General features: G+C 42.2%; 1 protein-coding gene across 1 annotated transcript in view; it reads left to right on the forward strand.

Moving 5' to 3' along the window:
- itgbl1 (integrin, beta-like 1) overlaps positions 1-20,301 on the forward strand; it is a 115,299-nt gene that overhangs the window by 15,224 nt on the left and 79,774 nt on the right. The window contains exons 3-7 of the mRNA XM_036958515.1: positions 6,060-6,206; positions 6,871-6,993; positions 9,830-9,970; positions 15,255-15,395; positions 17,370-17,516. Of these exons, the coding sequence (XP_036814410.1) occupies positions 6,060-6,206; positions 6,871-6,993; positions 9,830-9,970; positions 15,255-15,395; positions 17,370-17,516 (699 nt within the window). The remainder of the gene's footprint in view (positions 1-6,059; positions 6,207-6,870; positions 6,994-9,829; positions 9,971-15,254; positions 15,396-17,369; positions 17,517-20,301) is intronic.

Genomic DNA, 20,301 nt, shown 5'->3' on the forward strand with positions numbered 1-20,301 from the left:
GGACTTTCAACAAAAAGCTAAATGTCTCTCCAATCTGAAAGAATCTGTAACTTTATGATTTGTGTGGATTTTATCATCTCTCTGTGTCCTCCTCTCTCCTCTATCTGTGAGGGGCGGTTGGTTGAAAGGGGACAGTGAGAAACTGGGCAAGAGAAAATCCCTTTTCTGCTGATTGACTGCCCTAGCTGTGCTCTGTCAGAAAGGTCTTTAGATGTGTGTTCAGTTCTCTCTCTCTCTCTCTCTTTCTCTCTCTCTCCCTCTCTCTCTCTCTCTCTCTCTCTCCCTCCCTCCCTCCCTACTGAAGGCTTTGGTGTTTCAGAGTCTCCTTCATTGTTCTGTTCCAGTCAGCCCTGCCACGGCACAAGGCGATCCCACCCCAGGGGAGTTTACGTAATTCTGGGCTTGGCTTAATCTGAAATCCACCCTGCCTGCCTCTGAGTAGTTCCGACTCCTTTGGACACAACAGTTGTGGGTGTCTGGCAGATGCATCATCTTCGTCAAGTTGAGTGCACGTCAGTGTGCTGTAAGAAAAAGGTTTCCCTACATTCCCCGAATGCAGGAAAGAGAGAGTTTCCATGGCACACTTGAGCATGAATCTTATATCCTCCAAACTTCAGGCAAACTATTGTAGAAGATATTTTGGCATTATGATCCACAACCCAGACGTCACAGGAAAGACGTAATATTCTGGTTGTTGTCTGTTTAGAATACAACCACATAAAGACTTCTCTTATTTGTTGCGGGAAAAAAACATATTTTTTCAGCCAGTATACAACCTGACCGAGATAAGATTGCCATTACAACCAGTTTTCCCCCTGGGAAAGCTCTCCTCTGGCATTTCACGTCCTCGTTGCAAATGTTGAAGTTATTGAAAATGTCCAGTCCCTTCGTCCACCAATAGAACAACACCCTTTGTCAACTACGGATTTACTGGTCTCTGAATTTGCAGCAAGGATTCTACAGTACTCTGCTGTACTTATTATTATACCTCATTACCCTGTCCCTCATTCTCCATTTCTTTCCTTCATGGCGTATATTTTGATGTGCTCTAATACAGATGTGATGCACTGTGTGCTTGTATGATGACTCACCTAATGGGTCCAGTGCGGCTATGAAGGAGAGGTTGAGAGCTGCTCTCTGATGTGTGTTCAGGTTCCTCAGGGAGTTACATTAGGCCGCTTCATGCTTGGAACACTGCAGCCATGTGCCAGCGCAATGATCATGAATAATACTGTGGTGCTGTGATGGTGGACACTATTTTTGGGGGATCCTTTCAGCTTTTTAGCACTACTGCCAGAATTACTGGCTGAATTATTTTATTTTTTTACTCTGCATAATCTCTTTAACTGTACCTGGCTGTTATCCTTCCATTATATACTTTCCATCAGTTCAGAGTTATTGCCCTTCGCTTCTATGAAGAAGAAACAAACATCACAATGCGTTTTGGACTTATAGAATGAAAATGACTGATTTACTGTTACTTATCACTCTATTTCGTGGTCTATCTATGACTCTGGTCTCTCTCTCAGTCTTCTGCGGCTCTATAAGGATAAATAATTACTTGAAACATGTGACTCCTTCCTCTCTCGCTTAAGACGTGACCTGACGTGTAGCCATTTCACGCTCCACATCACAGAAGAAAAGAGAGCAAGGATGGAATAATTACTTACCAAAATGTTTCTGTGTTTAATAGAGACAGTGAATGGAAAAATGCCATCAGGCTATAAAACCCGGGAACCAAGCAGTAAATGAACACAGAAGACAATCAAACATTTTTCCTAATTTGCTCATTACAGAACCAGGTTTTCAAATTGGGGTCCTCATCGTTTTTGTATAATAGTCTTGAATTAAATCAAATTGTATCTTCCACATGCTTCGTAAACAACAGGTGTAGACTAACAGTGAAAGGCTGACTTGTGGAGGTTGTATTAACTTAACTAGTTAACTAGTTTGAGATTCTTAATGACAGTCCTGTTCTCCCTTTTTAGCTAATTTCACAAGTAATTTAAATGTTACATATCCCTGTGTTTATATATTGTTGAAATCCACTCCATATACAGCTGGATGTGTCATGGTAAAGTCTAATGAGTAGCTCATAACAAGAATGACACATCACCATCTTTGTCCATTTTTAGCTGAACAGCCAGGGTAGGTTATATCACTCAAGATTGCTTCATTATTATCTTAAACTGTGTTTCAAACAAGCCCACTTTGTTGTTCACCTCTATCTAAATGATATATCCCCCATTTATCAGCGGACAGGAAAGACGTGACTGGAATAAAAACACTCAAATTAGCCTCCTGAATGAGTCATTGCTTCTCTCCCCATCAACAGTTTATCTGACGGTGACGGTGCATCACCTATCTTTAACTCCCACAGCTGCTGGGCTTGATAAAGTCTTTCCCAAGGCCTTATTGGCTGAATCTGTGTGTCTGCCTCATTATCATTGGCTGGGTCTATCTGTCAGAGCGTGTCATTGGCTAAATATGTCTGTCAATCAGTAAAGAAGGATCTGGGCACTCTATGGCTAACGGAGTTTGCTACCAAGGAGACAGGTCTTAAACTGAGGAGGGACAGCAAGCCCTGCTATCTCTTTGGCACGTGCCACACAGAGACTGATGAAATGCACAAAGACCTCACCCTGCATCTGTTCAACCTCCATCAACATATGGGCCTCACGGAGTTGGCAAGAGCACAAAAAGATGTGGGAGCGGGCGAATAGTCATTAAGTTGTTCAAACACTTCAATATACTATAGTAACATGTACAGCTGTGATGGCGGAACCCTCAGCCTGCCTGGGCTTGGCTATGTGTCTTTCAGTTGAAGGTTATTCAGATGGACGCCATATTCTGGGGTTGGGTTTGGTCTGTGATGTGCTGACAGCTTTGATGATAGCTTTAACACTCGGAGAAGCTAGTGTTGTTGAGAATACAGCTGCTCTGAAGCTACCCACAGGACACATTCTGTCCACAGCTAGCCCCCATTGTTGTACTTCATAGTAATGATAATAATAATATAGATCTATTTTACATCTAGATAACAAACATTTCTCCATACTTTTGGGTTGTTTTTGATTGCTACATTGGCAAAATACTTAGCGTGAAAGATTAATCCTGCATTTTTTTCCCTTTCTTCTAAGAAGGATATAATAAAATACATGAGCATCAAATCAGTAAATACTTGAGCTTGAAACCTTCTCTTGAGTTATGTACTTAAACAACAGCAACAAGGGGATAGAATGGAGAGAGTTGATTGTGGACATTTCCACTTTTTGCATGGCATTTTTAAGATAAGTGTTTTGGATAGAACAACACTACATGATATGAAATAACCTGGGCATAAAAACTCCTCTGCAGTCTGGTGGGACAGATCAGTAATGAGAGGAGCGTGATGAGGACAAGGCCTATTTTTATGGCCTGATGGATAGCCCTTGAAGAGGACATCATATTTCCATGATGGACGAGGCAGACGAATGATGGAGTATGACATGCAAGGCCCCAGCAAAACGCGACAAGAGCAACATTTATAATAACTTGTCAACAGACCTCATTTTCATTGTATGAATTCTCCTGTGTTCAACATTGCACACTTCAGCTATTAGAATTATGAGTAATGGTACACAGACAAAGCAGTTTCACAAACCCTCCGAATACCTAAACGTGTTTTTGGCCCTCAATTTCAGAGACGGAAAACAGATATACTTGATTACAGTAAACAACCGCTAATCTTCACCACTGAAATGTGTTATACAGAAGATTAAAGTGATTCGAACAAATATGGCTGTGAAACCACGCAACAAATATGGTTTCTTACACATTTATTGGAAAATGTGTTTTAACATAATGTGCCCAGCTAGCACATTTACAGTGCCTTGCGAAAGTATTCGGCCCCCTTGAACTTTGCGACCTTTTGCCACATTTCAGGCTTCAAACATGAAGATATAAAACTGTATTTTTTTGTGAGGAATCAACAACAAGTGGGACACAATCATGAAGTGGAACGACATTTATTGGATATTTCAAACTTTTTTAACAAATCAAAAACTGAAAAATTGGGCGTGCAAAATTATAAAAAAATTAATTAAAATTAATCTTTTTTTTTTACTCATACAAAGCTGTTTGTTTTAGTCTATTCAAATAGACCCCGTTTCAAAGGAAACAAGCACTCATTAAAATCAGGTGTGGCCAATACACCTGACACACTTAATTAACAAAATAGAGCAGGGATCTCCAACTCTGTTGCTGGAGACCTACCGTCCTGTAGGTTTTCACTCCAACCCTAATTTAGACCACCTGATTTTAACTATTAGCTGGTTGATAAGCTGGATCAGGTTAGTTACACCTGGGGTTGGGGCGAAAACTTACAAGAGGGTAGCTCTCCAAGAACAGGGTTCGAGAGCCCTGAGATAGAGGATATAGAGAGTTTGCTTGATGCTGAGAACGGAATGTATATGTTTATAAATAACAGTCCTACAATGTTCTACGAATGTTACTAAAGTTTTTACGGAAAGCTTTCCTAACGTTCTTTGAAAACAATTCGAGAAAATTACTTGAAATAGAACCACGAGAAAACCTGTAGAAAACCTTATGCTGAAGTACTGAAATTCCCACAGAAGAATGTTGTTTCTTAACGTTCTCTGAACTATTTCAGAACATTCCCAAAGTCAAACCAGTTGGAGAATGTTGCTACTACAACACCACCAAAATTGACATTAAATGTAATTATGTTTGAACTTTTAGAAAACATTCTGTTAACTTCAAGTAATGAAAAACCAAGAAAATAAATAAAACATTTGGTCATGTTCCTTAAATGTGCGTAGAATGTTCCAAAGTCAACTATCCTGCACCATTCCCAGAAAGTTGTGCCAAGGTTGTATACAAAATAACCAAAGGACAACCAATTTCACCAAGCTTGCCAAACTCTTAAGAAGCATTTGGTTTTCAGAACGTCATGTGCTACCTGGGTATTTTCTTCCCTTTTCAAAGTCGTCATGTTTCATCCGCTGAAACAGGGAGAGAGAGAGAGAGAGAGAGAGAGAGAGAATGGGGAAAAGAGAGGGAAAGAGTGTGAGAGAGAAACGCAATGAGAGAGAGAGAGAGAGAGAGAGAGAGAGAGAGAGAGAGAGAGAGAGATTGAAACTCAAAGAGAAGTGTACATTGTGGTAGGTGCAACAGAAATCAATGAGAGGGAGAAAGTATGTGTGAGAGAGACGACCTTAAGGCAGCAGAACCCTTTTTGATTAGGAAAAATTAAAATCCTTATTTTTGTCTATCAATCATGTCTGTAATGGTGTCAGAAGCAGTTAAGCCTATTATCCTGCTGGCCTTATTACAACAGTTACGCAATCTAATGTAGGTCTGCCTTTAGAGCAAGACGGCCTAGACCAGGGAGCCTCTTTAAAATGTGTTCTACCTAAACCCTCTTCTCTCCCAACACTTTGTTTTAAGATGTGATATTTGAATAATATTACAATAGGAATAAATACTCTACAGTATAAATCCTAATCATCATGGCTTACTTGTGTAATGTAAGGGGTGACAGGTAGCCTAGTGGTTAGGGCATTGGGGCAGTAACTGAAAGGTTGCTAGATCGAATCCCCGAGCTGGGGATTTTTGCAAGGTAAAGATCTGTCGTTCTGCCCCAGGCAGTTAACTCACTGTTCCTTGGCCGTCATTGTAAATAAGAATTTGTCCTTAACTGACATCCCTAGTTAAATAAAGATGTAGGGATAGGATTGGAGGACTATTGCATCATCTGGTTAGACTGAAGAGCTTTAGCGTCTTAGCAGAACTGAGGGGATGCCAAGTGTCTCCCTTTCAGTTAACTGGCAAATGCAAGGCTGTGTGTGTGCAGGTGAGTGTCTGTGCACTTGTGTGCCTGTGTGCCTGTGTATTAGCAATACATTGTGTGTCTGCATGTGAGAACTTCAATGTGTACACTATGTACTGTGCCTTCAACATCAGCTGATCAAAATACTCCATTGTCTCTAAATGCTATAACTTAGGTCTACACCTCTCACAACGTTTGATCTGACTCTGCCATCTCCCTTCCCCTGTAGGCCATGGTGTGTGTCACTGTGGGAAGTGTGAGTGTGATGAGGACTGGTTCGGGGAGGCCTGCCAGTACCAGGAAGACTGTAACCTGACCAACAAGAAGAGCAAGGAGCTGTGCAGAAACCCACAGGGAGTAGTGTGCTCCAACGCAGGTATACTGTACTATGCCGTCGCTCCTCAACCTCTTTCATATTGACACAGGTATCTCACCTCACTCTTTCTTGCTAACAAAGTTATGACACATGCTTTATTATCCTTGTGTTGTCTCTATTATTCTCTCTCTCTCATGTGAGCACAGGTACACAACTACAATTACACAGACACAGGAAAAGTAGCTGTGGCTTCGTCCCTAATTGCACCCTATTCGCTATATAGTGCACTACTTTTGAGCAGAGCCCTATGGGCGTGCTTGCGCATCTGAAGGCACAAGCTTATTACTTCAGACTCACCATACCCACCTGTGGATAACCCTAACGATCTTGCCTCTGACCGTGTGTGTGTCTGTGTGTCTGTGTTTTTGTGAGTACGTGTGTGGCCTGATTGCAAGACCAATCAGCATGTGTGAATGCAAATCCGTTCACAGCATGCTGTCACCCTGCCTTACGGACCTAAAGCAGATGCACACTCAAACACTGCGCAGGCTTCACAGCCTGAGCCCCAACACACACGTGGAGACACACAACCCCTCGCAAAGCACATCTGCAAACCAGCTGTGTCCTCACCCCTTAATGTGCATCACATCAAGACAGACAGACAGATGAGACACACACACACTCACACCACAGACACACACACAGACGTTTGTGTCTCTGACAGGCTCCTGTCACTGCGGCAGCTGCATGTGTCACAACCCCGATGGCAAGAGTCTGGTAACAGGACGTTTCTGTGAGTGTGACGACAGCGAATGTCTGGACGAGGACAACGGAGAGGTGTGTGGAGGTACGCCCCTGAGCCTGTGTGGTGTGTGTGGAAGTAGCCACTAGAATATGTCCTCCACATCAAACAGACCATTGTTTCCACTGAGACAGACTGTGTTATCATCAAATTGTTTTCTCTGACCTCGTTTTGAATATCATTTAAACAAATAGCTGTACTGTTATAGACCTAATGCAGGATTTGATGGAAACTGTCTCCAATATTGGCAGTGGTATGCTCTCTTACTCCCACCCTGGTCGTGTTACTCTAGCTGGGATTCAGTCAACTGCAGCTAGTGAACATTGCATGTTCACAAGAAGCAGCATCTTCCCTATATAGAGGGAGTTGACACTAGATTAAGGAACTGGCAGTCCTGTGGCATCAACCGTTTAGTTCTGACAGCAAACCTGGCTGAAATGTAATCCAATGTACGCAACCAGTAGCAAGTGTCAAACTCCCTCTATCTGGGACATGCTGTGCCTGAGCAAATCAAACGCACTTCTTTTTTCCAAAGATAGGGGAATGCCATATTCCTTTCAGACAGGTTAGAAATAGAGTGGGAGACACGGGGATTGACACGGGGATAGACATGGGGATAGAGACGGGGATAGACACAGGGATAGACACAGGGATTGACACGGGGATTGACACGGGGATAGACACGGGGTTAGACACTGGGATTGACACGGGGATTGAGACGGGGATAGACACGGGGATGGACACAGGGATTGAGGCGGGGATAGACACAGGGATAGTAACGGGGATAGACACGGGGATAGACACAGGGATTGACACGGGGATAGACACTGGGATTGACACGGGGATAGACACGGGGATAGACACGGGGATTGAGGCGGGGATGGACACGGGGATTGAAACGGGGATTGAAACGGGGATAGACACAGTGGGGTGGCATACGTACAGTATTTTCAAGCAGCCGGGTAACTTACCACAAGACCACAGGCTTTGCACAATCAAATGCACTTCTGACAGTGCAATCTGTAAAGCTTCTGTGAATAGGAAAAACATTCCACAGTTTAATTTGAGAAAAGGTTAACAGGAAGTTAATTAAAGATTGACCTAATGTTTTCTGAATCACTTAGTGGTGTTATTATACTTATCCATAGGTTCCTGAAGGTTTGGGATCCCCTGGTTGTGAACTTTAATTAACCATTCGCTAATTTAATTTGAAATAAAACACATTATGTTCTCTCCCCATCAGTCCATTGTGAGAGAAAGGCACTACATTTTTTCAGGAGATTCAAAGCACAGAGATTGACAGTGCCTGCGTCCCAAACGGCACCCTATTAATTATATATTTATGTATATATAGGTGATATGGTGCCATTTGGGACACAGCCGGTGTCTGTAATAACTGTAATTAAAGGTGAACCTAATTACCAGGATATACAGTGCCTTCAGAAAGTACTTTACTTTTTTCACATTTTGTTGTTTTAGTCTGAATTTAAAATGGATTCAATTGACATTTTTTGTTACTGGCCTACCTCATAATGTCAAATCGGAATTCAGTTTCTCAAAAATGTTCAAAAGTTAATTAAAAATGAAAAGCTGAAATGTCTTGAGTCAATTAGTATTCAACCCCTTTCTTATGGCAAGCCTAAATAAGTTCAGGAATAAACATGTGCGTAACAAGTCACATAGTAAGTTGCATGGACTCACTGTGTGCAATAACAGTGATTTTTGAATGACTACGTCATCTCGGTACCCCACACATACAATTATCTCTAAGGTCTCTCAGTCAAGCAGTGAATTTAAAACACACATTCAACCACAAAGACCAGGGAGGTTTTCCAATGCCTCACAAAGAAGATCACCTATTGGTAGATGGGTAAAGAAAAAGAAGACACAGAATATCCCTTTGATCATGGTGAAGTTATTAATTACACTTTGGATGGTGTATCAATTCACCCATTCGTTTGATAATGATAAACAAAGATACAGGCGTCCTTCCTAACTCAGCTGCCGGAGAGGAAGGAAACCGCTCAGGAATTTCACCATGAGGCCAGTGGTGACTTTAAAATAGTTACAGAGTTTAATGGCTGTGATAGGAGAAAACTGAGGATGGATCAACACCATTGTAGGTACTCCACAATACTAACCTAATTGACAGAGTGAAAAGACGCATCCTGTTTGCAATGTTAGGGGCAAATGACTGAGTACCACTATCCATATTTTCAAGAATAGTGGTGGCTGCATCATGTTATGGGTACATAGCCGTGGGAAGATGTTTGGGGGCGGGGTGCTGAGAATGTTTTTTCGCCTGCACTTACGAGGGCTATATCGGTCCGCTAATACCGGGACTGTTAAAAACCCAGTGCGCTGACAGAGCGTTAAGCATTTTGAAAACAATAACGGGCAAATGTTGCACAATCCAGGTGTGGAAATCTCTTAGAGTTACCCAGAAAGACTCACAGCTGTAATCACTGCCAAAGGTGCTTTTAAAAAGTGGACACAGGGGTGGGAATACTTATGTAAATGGGATAGAGTATATCTGTATTTCATTTTCAATAAATTTGCAAACATATCAAAACACATTTTCGCTTTGTGTAGATGGGTGAGGAAAAAAATGTGTTTAATCCATTTTGAATTCATGAATGCTTTCTTAAGGCACTGTAAAAGGGGACTACTTTCCTTAATTTATGTGGCTATAAAAGTACCTTGTGTAATTATCCTCTGGGATAAACCTACATTGACAGAAATATTCCAAACGGCAGAAAATGTTTACCCAAAGTGACACCCAACGATTCAACAATGATAACAGGTTTCTTGTTGTATGCTATGTAAAGATGAAGGCGTTTGTTCGTCTCTGTGTGACTGTTGCATTCTGTTCTGCTTCCAGGCCACGGTCAGTGTTACTGTGGCAACTGTTACTGCGCGGCCGGTTGGCATGGAGACAAATGTGAATTACAGTGTGACATCAGCCCGTGGGAGAGCAAGCGGAGATGTACGTCTCCGGATGGCAAGATCTGCAGCAACAGAGGTCGGTCCCACTGAGTCTCTGAGAGAGTGAGTGAGTGAGTGAATGAATGAGTGAATGAGTGAATGAGTGAGTGAGTGAGTGAGTGAGTGAGTGAGTGAGGTGTAGAAAAGGAGAGAGGTAGAGAGGTAGAAAAGGAGAGAGGTAGAAAAGGAGAGAGGTAGAAAAGGAGAGAGGTAGAAAAGGAGAGAGGTAGAAAAGGAGAGAGGTAGAGAGGTAGAAAAGGAGAGAGGTAGAGAGGTAGAAAAGGAGAGAGGTAGAAAAGGAGAGAGGTAGAAAAGGAGAGGTAGAAAAGGAGAGGTAGAAAAGGAGAGAGGTAGAAAAGGAGAGAGGTAGAAAAGGAGAGATGTAGAAACAGAGAGGTAGAAAAGGAGAGAGGTAGAAAGGGAGAGAGGTAGAAAAGGAGAGAGAGAGGTAGAAAAGGAGAGAGAGGTATAAAAGGAGAGAGAGAGAGAGAGAGAGAGAGAGGTAGAAAAGGAGAGACAGAGAGGTAGAAAATGAGAGAGAGAGAGAGGTAGAAAAGGAGAGAGAGAGAGAGAAAGATTTTAAAAAATCCCTAATTTTGTATATTCCACTGAAATTCTCATCTGAGCTTGGACAGGCAAGAGAAAAAGTCCATTAAAGAAACTGTCCCCGTGAACTTTTCAGCAAAAAAATTAAGGGTAAGTGGTACATGGACTGAACTCGACCACAGAGCTGAATTTCTCAATTGTGGTCAAGTGGACTTCTGACACGGTGTGAATACAACCTTTAACACTCTACTTACCTACACTGCAGAATGAGGAGAGAGAGAGAGCGAGAGAGAGAGAGCGAGATTGAAACTCAAAGAGAAGTGTACATTGTGTTAGGTGCAATGCAGAAATAAAATCTACAGTTGGTTTAGCCTACTATAAACCTACAGTTGGGTTACCCTACTAGAAACCTACAGTTGGGTTAGCCTACTAGAAACCTACAGTTGGTTTAGCCTACTAGAAACCTACAGTTGGGTTACCCTACTAGAAACCTACAGTTGGGTTACCCTACTAGAAACCTACAGTTGGGCTACCCTACTAGAAACCTACAGTTGGGCTACCCTACTAGAAACCTACAGTTGGGTTACCCTACTAGAAACCTACAGTTGGGTTACTCTACTAGAAACCTACAGTTGGGTTACTCTACTAGAAACCTACAGTTGGGTTAGCCTACTAGAAACCTACAGTTGGGTTACCCTACTAGAAACCTACAGTTGGGCTGGCCTACTAGGAACCTACAGTTGGGTTACCCTACTAGAAACCTACAGTTGGATTACCCTACTAGAAACCTACAGTTGGGTTACCCTACTAGGAACCTACAGTTGGGTTACCCTACTAGAAACCTACAGTTGGTTTAGCCTACTAGAAACCTACAGTTGGGCTGGCCTACTAGAAACCTACAGTTGGGTTACCCTACTAGAAACCTACAGTTGGGTTACCCTACTAGAAACCTACAGTTGGGTTACCCTACTAGAAACCTACAGTTGGGCTGGCCTACTAGAAACCTACAGTTGGGTTACCCTACTAGAAACCTACAGTTGGGTTAGCCTACTAGAAACCTACAGTTGGGTTACCCTACTAGAAACCTACAGTTGGGCTGGCCTACTAGAAACCTACAGTTGGGTTACCCTACTAGAAACCTACAGTTGGGTTAGCCTACTAGAAACCTACAGTTGGGTTAGCCTACTAGAAACCTACAGTTGAGTTACCCTACTAGAAACCTACAGTTGGGCTGGCCTACTAGAAACCTACAGTTGGGTTACCCTACTAGAAACCTACAGTTGGGCTGGCCTACTAGAAACCTACAGTTGGGTTACCCTACTAGAAACCTACAGTTGGGTTAGCCTACTAGAAACCTACAGTTGGGTTACCCTACTAGAAACCTACAGTTGGGCTACCCTACTAGAAACCTACAGTTGGGCTACCCTACTAGAAACCTACAGTTGGGTTACCCTACTAGGAACCTACAGTTGGTTTACCCTACTAGAAACCTACAGTTGGGTTACCCTACTAGAAACCTACAGTTGGGTTACCCTACTAGAAACCTACAGTTGGGTTAGCCTAATAGAAACCTACAGTTGGGTTAGCCTACTAGAAACCTACAGTTGGTTTAGCCTACTAGAAACCTACAGTTGGGTTACTCTACTAGAAACCTACAGTTGGTTTAGCCTACTAGAAACCTACAGTTGGGTTACTCTACTAGAAACCTACAGTTGGTTTAGCCTACTAGAAACCTACAGTTGGGTTACCCTACTAGAAACCTACAGTTGGGTTAGCCTACTAGGAACCTACAGTTGGGTTAGCCTACTAGAAACATACAGTTGGGCTACCCTACTAGAAACCTACAGTTGGGCTACCCTACTAGAAACCTACAGTTGGGCTGGCCTACTAGAAACCTACAGTTGGGTTACCCTACTAGGAACCTACAGTTGGGTTACCCTACTAGAAACCTACAGTTGGGTTACCCTACTAGGAACCTACAGTTGGGTTACTCTACTAGAAACCTACAGTTGGGCTACCCTACTAGAAACCTACAGTTGGGCTGGCCTACTAGAAACCTACAGTTGGGTTACCCTACTAGAAACCTACAGTTGGGTTAGCCTACTAGAAACCTACAGTTGGGTTAGCCTACTAGAAACCTACAGTTGAGTTACCCTACTAGAAACCTACAGTTGGGCTTGCCTACTAGAAACCTACAGTTGGGTTACCCTACTAGAAACCTACAGTTGGGTTAGCCTACTAGAAACCTACAGTTGGGTTACCCTACTAGGAACCTACAGTTGGGCTGGCCTACTAGAAACCTACAGTTGAGTTACCCTACTAGAAACCTACAGTTGGTTTAGCCTACTAGAAACCTACAGTTGGGCTGGCCTACTAGAAACCTACAGTTGGGTTACCCTACTAGAAACCTACAGTTGGGCTGGCCTACTAGAAACCTACAGTTGGGTTAGCCTACTAGAAACCTACAGTTGGGTTAGCCTACTAGAAACATACAGTTGGGCTACCCTACTAGAAACCTACAGTTGGGCTGGCCCACTAGAAACCTACAGTTGGGTTACCCTACTAGGAACCTACAGTTGGGCTACCCTACTAGAAACCTACAGTTGGGCTGGCCCACTAGAAACCTACAGTTGGGTTACCCTACTAGGAACCTACAGTTGGGCTGGCCTACTAGAAACCTACAGTTGAGTTACCCTACTAGAAACCTACAGTTGGGTTACTCTACTAGAAACCTACAGTTGGGTTAGCCTACTAGAAACCTACAGTTGGGCTACCCTACTAGAAACCTACAGTTGGGTTACTCTACTAGAAACCTACAGTTTCCCTCAGTCCAAAATCAGGCGTTGTGTTTGGTTTACACAGTGCCTGTGGTGCCTGACTAATCTGTGAGATTGTGTTCAACTGGAGGAAGAAGAGCTGCAGGTGTCCCAGACTGCAGTAGTCACTCTGTGAAAGGAAATAGACACACCCAGTGTGTGTGTATGGAACTCTCCACGTACAATTTAATTTACTTCAGCATAAAACTTCATTCTAAACTGACATAGAAACAAGCCTTTAGTAATAGGAACATTTGATTTTGAACATTCTTTGGAAACAATGTAAAAAGAGGCAAACACTTAAAATATTTGCTGGAGAATTATGTACTGTATAAGCCTATACTAATATATATATATATATATATATATATATATATATATATATTTTAATGAACGTCCTCAAATCTTCTGGGTATGGACTACAAGGTGTCGAAAGCGTTCCACAGGGATGCTGGCCCATGTTGACTCCAATGCTTTTCAGAGTTGTGTAAAGTTGGCTGGATGTCTTTAGTGTGGTGGACTATTCTTGAGACACACGGGAAACTGTTGAGTGTAAAAAAAAAACAGCAGCGGTGCAGTTCTTGACACACTCAACCAGTGCGCCTGGCACCTTCTACCATACCACGTTAAAAGGCCATTCAATCTTTTGTCTTGCCCATTCACCCTCTGAATGGGACACATGTACAACCCATGTCTCAATTGTCTAAAAGGCTTACCAATCCTTATTTAACCTGTCTCCTACCATTCATCTACACTGATTTAAGTGGATTTAACAAGTGACATCAATAAGGGATCATAGCTTTCACTTGGATTCACCTGGTCAGTCTATGTCATGGAAAGAGCAGGTGTTCTTAATGTTTGGTACACTCTCTGTCTATCTCAGAGATATACAGGTCCAGGTGTAAAAGTCAGGACTTGTGGTTTGTATTCATGTTTTTAGAACAGTGATATTGTTAGTGGCATGAAACAGCATGGCTCTATAGCCAGGGATGCCTGAGCTCCAGGGTTCCCAGTAGGGGTAGGAGATCCAGGGCCAGAGGCCAAGTCTGCCATGTGTCTGCCCTAGTCAAGAGGCCTGCCAACTGACCTGGCTCCCCCAGGGCTCCCCTGTCCTGTTGCGCCTGATAAGAGAAAATGGGATTTCCACTGGCAACTGCTCAACCGGCACCCTGGCTTAGACTCATCAGAGGGAAAAGAATGAAAGAGAGAGTTGGAGGTACGTGAGCTAGGAAATTAGAGGAGAGTGGGAAGGAGGATAGAGAAAGGGCATGGGAGCCACGGTTGTTCCACTATCACAGATTACCTCCAGACCTGACCATGCTTGACCATACATCTGCCTATACTATACTGAATCTTATTCTCCTCCCCCTGCCTGAAATCCTGCTTTCTGACTTTGCTCATTGTCGTGCCCCTACCTTGGCTCCTGCTTTTGCTCCCGCCATTGCCCAGTGCCCCACCCCTAGGCTCCTGCCATTGGCTTTTGCTATGCCCAATAAAGGCTACTGCCATACTCCTGCCCAAACCCAGTCCCACCAATCTTATAGCAGTGGTCGTTTCCTGTCAACAGTCTGCACTCTGGGGTCATTACCAGGGATTTGAGACTCAGGGGGAATCAGTCTGCCTTCCCTCTCAGCCAGACTTTGATTGTGTTACTGTCACTAACTGAAAATGTCTCAGCAAACCTCCTAATCCTTAAACTCAAGAGGCAGGAAGGCTCTTGTGTGTTCAATAAGGTTTCCTTGCCTAAAATATTCCATACAACAGAATAATGTTTGTAACCTCTCTGACTTTCTTTGAGCTCCCATAGGCCCTCTGTTGTTTGATCTCTATGGTGCATAAACATTCACTTAGTTAGAAAAGGATTAGACTGGATTTTGTGTTGAAAGCAGAATCAAATCCAAATTTGGAAAATATTGTGTGTGTGTTTGTGTGTGTGTGCATTCTTTTCTGTGTGCATAGGTACCTGCATATGTGGGGAGTGTACATGCTATGATGTGGATCCATCAGGGGACTGGGGTGACATTCACGGGGACACCTGCGAGTGTGATGAGAGGAGCTGTCACGCAACCTATGACAGATACTCTGACGACTTCTGTTCAGGTGAGACAGGAAGGCAACTGGCTGCGTTCGCTTCGGTCTGAAACATTCAAATGTAAGGCATTCTATATGTCACTTTAATGCAATGTTAATGCAATGTTAACATGTACTGACATAGGACAACTGTAAGGGCAAGCTAATCTCGGTTACCTATCTTGTGAAAGTTTTTAATTTCCTGTTTTACTTCTGTGGGGAATGCCATTAGGTGTCTTTTATACAGGTAACAAGTTCAAACAGGTTCAGTTAATACAGGTAATGAGTGGAGAACAGGAGGGCTTCTTAAAAAAAAACGAACAGGTCTGTGAGAACCGGAATTCTTACTGGTTGGTAGGTGATCAAATACTTATGTCATGCAATAAAATGCAAATTAATTACTTAAAAATCATACAATGTGATTTGCTGGATTTTTGTTTTAGATTCCGTCTATCACAGTTGAAGTGTACCTATGATAAAAATTACAGACCTCTACATGCTTTGTAAGTAGGAAATCCTGCCAAATCGGCAGTGTGTCAAATACTTGTTCTCCCCACTGTATATATCACAGAAGAGTGTAATTGTTTTTAGGCCAGCTGTTTTTATTCAAGACGTTTGTGTTTTTAATGTACAATGTTTTTGTTGTACTGTATGTGTGTTTATAGTTGTGTTTATTGTTGTGTCAATTGTTTTGTCTGAAACGTTGTTCCCTCTGCTGCTATTGGACCAGGTCTCTCTTGGAAAAGAGGTTATCTCAATGAGAAAAACCTGTATAAATAAAGATCAAATCAAATAAACATCACTGGGGCTAAGCTTCCTGCCATCCAGGACCTCTATACCAGGCGGTGTGTCAGAGGAAGGCCCTAAAAATAGTCAAGAACTCCAGCCCCCCTAGTCTTAGACTGTTCTCTCTGCTACCGGAGCACCAAGTCTAGGTCCAAGAGGCTTCTAAACAGCGTCTACCCCCAAGCCATAAGACTCCTGAACATCTAATCAAATGGCCACCCAAACTATTTGCATCCAGCCCCCCCCCCCCCCCCCCCCTGTATATAGCTCCGCTATTGTTATTTACTACGGCTCATTAATTATTTGTTATTCTTATCTCTTACTTTTTAAAGGCATTTTCTTTAAACTGCACTGTTGGTTAAGAGCTTGTTAATAAGCGTTTCACTGTAAGACGAAATTTGATTTGATTGAATTTGAAAAAACAGGGCAGAGGAGAATTGCAAACAATAGAATCATAGCAATGTTTGGAATGTAAGGTTTTTGAAAGGTGATTATGAACAAAATGTAACATCAACTAACAACATGGACACAAACCAGACCATTATATCACACAGTCTTTTGTCAAAGTAACCCAAAGATCTTTGTGAGGGTTACATGAACTTCAGAAAGCGGATACATTCTGTTCTTGATTAAAGTCCAGCTGATTCAGCTTTAGAAATTGGGCGTTGGGTGGAATAATACAATTTGAGAAAACAACAGCCCACTTCTATTTTTCAGGATTACCCTGAGATCACAGACACAGGGCCAACACCAAAAACACTCTTCCATCTGGTTCTAATACAACAGTAAAACTTTATAGCCATAAAACGTTATGCTGTTTCATATGTAACTTTCCAACTATGTTTTTGGTAAGGAGGTTTTAGTAACTTCTTGGGGAAATGTAATGGATGCTCTCACTGTGCCTTCTATTGGTGATGATAAAGTACATTTATTTGCCTTGGAACAGCTTTTTATGTTTATGGTGTTTTGTTTGTCAAAACACAGTGAACCTTTCCCTAAATTCTACTAAAATAAAATGAGGGAGAATTCTACTAAATTCTCCCTCATCCTTTCCAGTCCCTTTTCCTCCATCCCTGTCCCACTCGCTCCCTTCTTTCTCTTCCCCCAACCACAAATCACCCCATCTACTCACACTCTTTCTTCTACCTCATCTTTCCACTATTTTCCATTTCTCCTCCCCAACCCATTCATCTTTACACTCTCCCTCCTCGTCCCCAGGACATGGCCAGTGTAACTGTGGAAGGTGTGACTGTAAGGAAGGCTGGATGGGGAAGAAATGTGAGCACCCTCTGTCCTGCTCCTTGTCTCTGGAGAGCAGCCTGAAGAAGTGCAAGGGAACGTCTAACATGCCCTGCTTCGGACGAGGTACAGAAAACTACATTACATTACAGCACAGTACAGTATACTTCCAATCATTTCTCGTCACCACGGTTTCAATGTGTTTTTTAAGAAATTGTGTTTGTAGTTTCAAATGTTGGTGCACAATACTCGAACTAACTGAGCAAACCAGTCCAACTATACACCGGTCCAAATGGAATCCCTTTGCGCCTAGTGTTGGGATCTTAGCAGAACTGAGGGGATGCCAAGTGTCTCCCTTTCAGTTTACTGACTAATGTAAGGCTGTGTGTGTGTGTGTGTGTGTATGTGTGTGTGTGTGTGTGTGTGTGTGTGTGTGTGTTGATTACAACAAACTGTTTTACAATGAAGGTCTATCGTAGCCTCAGCAGCACACTGTAGGGCAGCACCATGGTGTAGCAGGAGGACAGCTAGCTTCTCTCCTCCTCTGGGTACATTAACTTCAATACGAAACCGAGGAGGCTCATGTTTCTCACCCCCTTCCATAGACTTACACAGTACTTATGACAGCTTCCAGAGGACATCCTCCAACCTATTAGAGCTCTTGCAGCATGAACTGACATGTTGTCCACCCAATCAAAGGATCAGAGAATTAATCTAGTACTGAAAGCATAAGCTACAGCTAACTAGCACTGCAGTGCATAAAATGTGATGAGTAGTTGACTCAACGAGAAAGGCAATAGTCACTTAGATAGCAAAAGAAGATAGCTAGTGCAATGCAGTATTGAATGTGTCTGTCACCTTGATTACTCAAAATTCTCTCGACCTGTACACCTACTTTGTAAACTTTCATTCATAGGCTAGGATATAGCAACCTCATGATGGATACAAGGAACATTTGAGTATCATGTAGTAGCCTAAACCTATCGATGTTACATTGAACTGGGTGAACGGAATATGAATAACAGACATCCAATATAATGTAATAGAAATAATGCCATGCTCATTAAAAAATATATAATTCTCCCTCATCTTAAACAGCACCCACTGCCCTTGGTGTGTGTGTGTGTGTGTGTGTGTGTGTCTAATGAGCATGGCTGGCCAGCTACATTGTGAGTCAGGGTAGGGGCTGCTCTCAACAGCAATGGCCTGGGTCGATGTGTCTAGATTTATTACATTATATGCCTCATTAACTGTCCCTTTGGACTGAGGAAGCATGTTTTCCTGGGACCTCCTCATCCTCTGTGTGATTCTTATCCCTGACTCTCACTGAAATAATAAAGGAATCCAATGTCCAATATTGCTGATAGCAGTGGGTTTTAAAGGGACTAATACGATGCGCTTCGATATCAAACAGATCTAATGAGATCCAAACATTGGTGGGGATGTCGTATTTGCATCATGGTGTTTGTTTGTGTGTTGCAAATGCCTTGTACAGTAGCCTACACTGTAATGGAAAACTGTCAATTATGTGGTCATTTTTTGTATTATCAACGGTAAAATACTCTGAAACATTTTACTGCAGCATACTGTAAATCATGGTGCATTATGGGAAAATGTGGTGGTCGGGGAAATAATTGCTGTATTTCGAATGGTACTGTAATTCCACCCTGTATAATACAGTACCGTATCTTTGGTGCGCCAAATACCGTTTGACCACTAGTAGATGCATGGTATTGTTGTTTCTGGCTAATTAACAGATTAACATATTTTGAGGTGTGACGCTATATTTCTTGCACCCATTAGTGAGAATGCTGTACCAATTGAACTCCTATATGGTTATAGTGCCCCATCAATTTAAAATGTATAGGGGACAGATTAGAGTGGCAGGAAGTCTTCAACCTTAACCTTTCGGTCTGTTTTGCACTGTAGCCGCTGCCAGCTTGGGAGAATTTCACTGGGCGAAAAGGGTCAATATTAAGTGAAATATTGAACTATATATTTCCAGATATCTGACATTTTGTTAAATGTAGGGTGCAGACATGCTCCAGATATGCATGTCCTTCATTTCAGATACGGAGCTAGGATATTCTCCGTAATGGGACAGTTTCTACATGCGTCCAATCTGGACCTCAAAAATCTCCCTGCTATCATATGAGTCCAGGGAGATATCTAGGCTGAGATACTATCAAAACACGCACCTGATGCACATGCACCCAGTTACATATTTGTAGAATATTCTAACTCCGCAGAGGGTATGTGTCAACATGCTGACATATCTAAGCCTTTATTTACACTTAGGCATATTTTCAGAAACGTTTCATATCTGTAATCATTAACTGACCATTTATGTATCTGTATTTTTTTTAAATAATCGCAATTTCAATAGATAGCGTTGCATATGTAGTATTCATCCTCCTATATCTGATGGAAAATGTGCTAAATCGGACTCATGAAATGTCTAGCTCCAAAATGATCTTATGTGTTCAGGTGCTGAAAATCATACTGTTTCTTCACATGAAGGTGACATACAATATCTGAGCATACATTTGCACCATATTCAGTAGTAGGTTATAAAAGGGACGGAAAGGCAAACATTATCATATTTAATCCAAGTTTCCAAAAAATGCAGCATAGCAATTCCAACCCTCCAATCACAACACATTTTCTGTGAAGATGCAACGGTAGGCCAATCTTTGCTAAATATATATTCAGTTGTAGTCGAAAGTTTACATACACCTTAGCCAAATACATTTAAACTCTGTTTTTCACGATTCACTTAACTTATTGTGGGGAACTTGTGGGAGGCTACCTGAAATGTTTGACCCAAGTTAAACAATTTCAAGGCAATGCTACCAAATCCTAATTGATTGTATGTAAACTTCTGACCCACTGGGAATGTGATGAAAGAAAT

The sequence above is a fragment of the Oncorhynchus mykiss genome, chromosome 22 (assembly GCF_013265735.2).
Source record: "Oncorhynchus mykiss isolate Arlee chromosome 22, USDA_OmykA_1.1, whole genome shotgun sequence".
NCBI classification, from domain to species: domain Eukaryota; kingdom Metazoa; phylum Chordata; class Actinopteri; order Salmoniformes; family Salmonidae; genus Oncorhynchus; species Oncorhynchus mykiss.